At 41.9% G+C, this 4,944-nt stretch overlaps 1 protein-coding gene across 3 annotated transcripts in view; it reads right to left on the reverse strand.

The window, feature by feature from the left end:
• Positions 1 to 3,607, reverse strand: part of ubr2 (ubiquitin protein ligase E3 component n-recognin 2) — a 40,872-nt gene extending 37,265 nt beyond the window's left edge. For 2 of the 3 annotated variants that reach the window (XM_036983041.1, XM_036983031.1), the window contains exons 1-2: positions 3,413 to 3,606; positions 414 to 673 (exon numbers count right to left, since the gene is read on the reverse strand). In XM_036983041.1, coding sequence (XP_036838936.1) covers positions 414 to 673; positions 3,413 to 3,496 — 344 coding nt within the window. In that variant the 5' untranslated portion in view covers positions 3,497 to 3,606. Of the gene's footprint in view, positions 1 to 413; positions 674 to 3,412 lie in introns of all 3 variants that reach the window. The other variant, XM_036983038.1, reaches the window with a different exon arrangement.
• Positions 3,608 to 4,944: the final 1,337 nt, after the last annotated feature.

The raw sequence follows: 4,944 nt of genomic DNA on the forward strand, positions 1-4,944 counted from the left end.
TTGTCTTCCAGGGTTCCACCAGGTCATGTCTTGATCCCATGCTACCCTCTTACTCAATGCCAATACAAAGGAGGAGTTGTTCAGGAAAAATAGAAACAATACTCATGGAATGGATGTTCAATTAGGCACATACAGTACAATAAGCATGGGAGTGCATTGTAATGGCTTTCCATTGAACACGCACTTGGGTGTGTATGGGTGTGTATGGAATTAGCTAGTATGGTCAAGCTGATCCTGTAAACGGAAGTGACCTCGACCTTATCGAGACAGCACCGCTTACCAGGAAGCTTACGGTTTGACCTGAGACTTAACACAGGACCAACCTGACCCAATTCACAGGAAAGGACAGCTAGCATACGTATGTGTGTCTGTCTTTCTGTCTGCCTGTCTAACGAGACCTCAACTACCCCCACCTGCATGAGTAGGTGGGCTCTCCCACTCTGAAGACATGTCCACAGAGCTGTGATGGCTGGTTGTTCTGCTCCAGCTTGGCAAGGCCTGTGGAAGGGTCCTCCCCACACAGGTACCACTCTAGAGGGGCTTGCAGCAGCAGCTGGGCCAGCAGGTCCTCACTCTGGGGGTTCAGGTTGGGCCCCAGGCAGTAGATCTTGGGTACATAGCGGGCCAGGTGCTGGTATACCTCCTTGTACAGGTCGGTCACTTGGAGCCATTTCTGTGTAGAGGGGGGTTAACAGTGAGACATGAACATTACAACAAACCTGTTGTTCGCTTTTCAGACCTCAGGACATTAAACACAGTCCAGGTCCAACTTGTATGAATTTGACTTAGTTATATGGGGTGGTCTTTATTGTATGATGAGCAGAGCTGAATCTTGAATGATGAACATACATATGTTAGCCTATAGGCAGGGCTCCAGACTGCGACCATTTAGTCGCATTTTGCGGCCCTTTGACTTTTTAAATCATACTGGTTGCATCGGCGTGAGCTGCACATTCTACATGGTCACTCACTCCAAAAGGCCTATTTTTTTAATTAGGAGGTTAAAACCATGGCCAGTAAGTGCAATTGCCTCATGTTTCCTGTAATGAAAGTATCTGGCATGCCCCTTTGCCTGTTTTGCTGGGGCTTTGCTGCTTTGATAAGCGAGCCACTCACTCCCGTTCTATATTAGAGCCCAACCTTTATGTTTTTTGGGGTCTGATACCTATTCCAATTTTTGGGGGGGACAAAACCTGCCGATGCATCTGCCGATATACTTTTTTCCATCCCGAATTCTCAAATTTCCACCCAAAACAACAACTGTCCAAGAAAAATCTTTCAAATGTAGATTTCCTATGTTGTTAAATTAAATGACATCATGAGAATGACCACAAGTGTTCATATTAGTATGAGATTCCATTTTTTCATCCTATTTATTGAATATCGGTTATCAGTGGAAAAAAATCATCTGATACTATTATAGCGGTAAAAGGCCAATATAGTCCGATAGCGTCGGTCGGGCTCTATAAAATATAACAGCCTAATTGTCAACCCACAATTCCTGACAATCACTGAATCACTTGCATGAAATAGTAGCTATTTTTACCTATACACGGGAAAAACGAGAAAGACCAGACTACTGGAATTCTTTGCATGTAGGTCGTTATCAATATAGCTAAAAAATATATATAATCACCTGCCCAATGGGGCAACCTCAGAGCAGGCTCAACTTCCATGACTGCTCAGTTCACTTGCCCCAGGCAATAGGGGAACCCTTAAAGTCAATCCTAGCAAATAATAATTCAGCAAATGACAGTGATAAAGTAGCACAGTCACATCTAGTACATGGCATGTTGCGTCATATGTGGAGAGTGAGCTCTTAGCCTGGTATATAGCCTGCAGGGGGGCAGATGTCACATGTAGACAACATGTAGTCTTAGGCTGAGTGTAATGGGGAAATGAAAGACCACTGAAGTTGATATTTCGTTTAGTGTGATCAACACAATGTTTAGCATATTTAGAATTAAACGTGATGCTTTTGTTATGGATTGTTCTCACATCTGTTGGTAGTGATTGACACCAGAGCTACTGAAGGCCCAAGTACAAGGACACTACTGGCAATTTGATACATTTGTAATACATTCTGGCTAGCTAGGGAAGTATTCACAATCAACAAGTGCTGTATCACACTGGATGGGCCATGGGTAATGGAAAACATCTGTTTTACTGTTAATAACAATAGTAGGTAGAATTAATAACTAGCTAGTTAGCTAGCTTTGTGCAAATAGCTAAATTCAAGCTTTTCTGTAACCTGGCATCACTACCCCTTGATCAGATGGACAGCATATTTGCGTTTTGGTACAACAGAAGTACATTCATTTCCAAAGTAATGCTGTGATTGCAGAGGCAGTTGCAGTGCGTTCTTTGTTTTGTGGGGTACATTCATTCATTCAATGTATGCATTAAATTGACTTGACAGAAATAGTAGCAAAAGTTGAATTTTTGTTGCACATATCCAGGAACAATTTTGGATTACATTATGAAAAAAAGTTTGCCGGCAGAATGTATTATGCAGAATTGAAGCAATGACGCTGTTGGTCTGATCAGGGGGCTACGATGCTAGCTGGTTAACGCCTCCATCACACCGACAGAGATCTGCTTTGGGGAAACCAGAAGTACATTCATTTCCAATGGAACGATGCCGTTTGCCTTGCAACATTGTCAGTTTTAGTGCGTTGTGTGTGGTGAATAGGTTGGATTTATCGAACGTATGCGAAGACGGTTAGACAGAAATGGTAACAGAAGATAAATGTTAAACTTTTGTTGCACACATATCGAGTGGTTGCTGTGTACTATTTTGCGCTAACACTGTCGGTGTGACACAGGCATAACGGCCGAGCTCTCCCCCAACTACACCCCACTCTCCCCAACTGGTTGTGTTAACATTAACGTTAACAGGGCGGGTTTCACGGAGCGAATAAGGTTAATTATCAACAACAGATATTGCGGGTTTGTTGGTACGCAAGTTGTACAGAATAGCTAACTACTGCTGCTAGTTATGGAACAACAACTGCTTGACGTTCAGACAGTGCGGCTAACAAATTATGTTGGCCGGCAATACCAAAAATACTGTCTGCCAAGTGACCCTAGCCTAAAACGTTAGTTAGTATTGTTTAAAATAATCCTGGACACATTCCTACCAATATAACATAGCTGGTGTAGTATCGATTCCAATCAATATATTACAGTTATGCAATGCCGTAGGTTAGCGAATGCCATTTTCTAGAACGCTAGTTAGCATTAGCTATGCTCCCGTACTGTAGCCTAGGCCATCATCATCATCGCATTGAAGAAAAACAGGTCGAGATGGAAAAATATAGAAATGAATATAGTCGATGGAATTGGTGCGCTCTGCACCCTTTGATAAGACACATCACATCAAATATATACACACATGGAAACTGTCACATACCGAAGCTGTGTCCTTGGCAGAGAAATTCAGGAATTCGGTACACAGAGCAGACGGTACTTCACGATCAGATTCTGCCGCCGCCATCTTCGCTAGCTAGTCCGTCCAGTGTGGAAGGAAACGGATATCAGCCGTTCGTAGTGCGGACGAGAGAGTAGGGAAACTTTAAAGCTGACTAATGGAAAATGAGAGGCTGTAGGATCAACGATGACACAACGTGGTCAGGGAACAGCCCAGCCGAGGGGACTTTTTTCTAAGGTGACTGGGGACAGGAGACAAACTGTAGTAGCCTACATACTAGTAGTTGTAATATCAGAATCAAAATATTCATCATTAATATTCTGATGGTGATTGTAGTGACATACTCCATAAAGTCATGACAAAATATGTGCAAAACCTTTATTTACACTGTACAATAATGTTGAGCATGTATCTAATGCCAGACAGACCTGCCAGACATTAGCGGAACATTGTTAATTCTCGTTTAAAAGGCAGCATCATAATCTGACCAGATCAGTAAATCACAACTAAATGGTTGGTTCTTGATTCCCCCAAACATTTAGGCCTACAAAGCCCTGGGATAACTGAGTCAACTAAATAGGCTAGATTGATAAAGAGGTCACTGGAAATAAACAATACAAATGGTGGGAAAAGTTTGGACACACCTACTCATTCCAGGGTTTTTCTTTATTTTTACTATTTCCTACATTGTAGAATAGTAGTGAAGACATCAAAACTATGAAATAACACATATGGAATCATGTAGTAACCAAAAAAAGTTAAATCAATTTTCAATTTGAGATTCTTCAAAGTAGCCACCCATTGCCTTGATGACAGCATTGCAAACTCTTGGCATTCTCTCAACCAGCTTCATGAGGTAGTCACCTGGAATGCATTTCAAATAACAGGTGTGCCTTGGTAAAATATAATTTGTAGAATTTCTTTCCTTAATGCGTTTGTTGTGACAAGGTGGGGGTGGTATACAGAAGATAGTCCTATTTGGTAAAATACCAAGTCCATATTAGGGCAAGAACAGCTCAAATAAGCAAAGAGTAACGACAGTCCATTATTACTTTAAGACATGAAGGTCAGTCAATCCAGAAAATTTTAAAGACTTTGAAAGTTTATTCAGGTGCAGTTGCAAAAAACATCAAGCGCTATGATGAAACTAGCTCCCATGAGGACCGCCACAGGAAAGGAAGACCCAGAGTTACCTCTGCTGCAGAAGATAAGTTCATTAGAGTTACGAGCCTCAGAAATTGCAGCCCAAATAAATGCTTCACAGAGTTCACAGACCATCACATGATCGGTCTTTCTCACAGGCTACAAGTGAAGACAAACACATCGGGGACTCAACTGCGTGGGTCCCTATCCAATTCTGAGGTGCATATTGAAGATATTGGAAGAACTGTCCAAATTTACTTTTTGTCAGCCAACAAGATGAGTAGGCCTAACGAACAGCAAAAACACTAGCCTATGTCAATCTACTATCCCCCATAGTACAAAAGTTGACCTATTCTATTCTGTGCAAGAAA

Source organism: Oncorhynchus mykiss, chromosome 1 (genome assembly GCF_013265735.2).
Source record: "Oncorhynchus mykiss isolate Arlee chromosome 1, USDA_OmykA_1.1, whole genome shotgun sequence".
Classification (NCBI taxonomy): domain Eukaryota; kingdom Metazoa; phylum Chordata; class Actinopteri; order Salmoniformes; family Salmonidae; genus Oncorhynchus; species Oncorhynchus mykiss.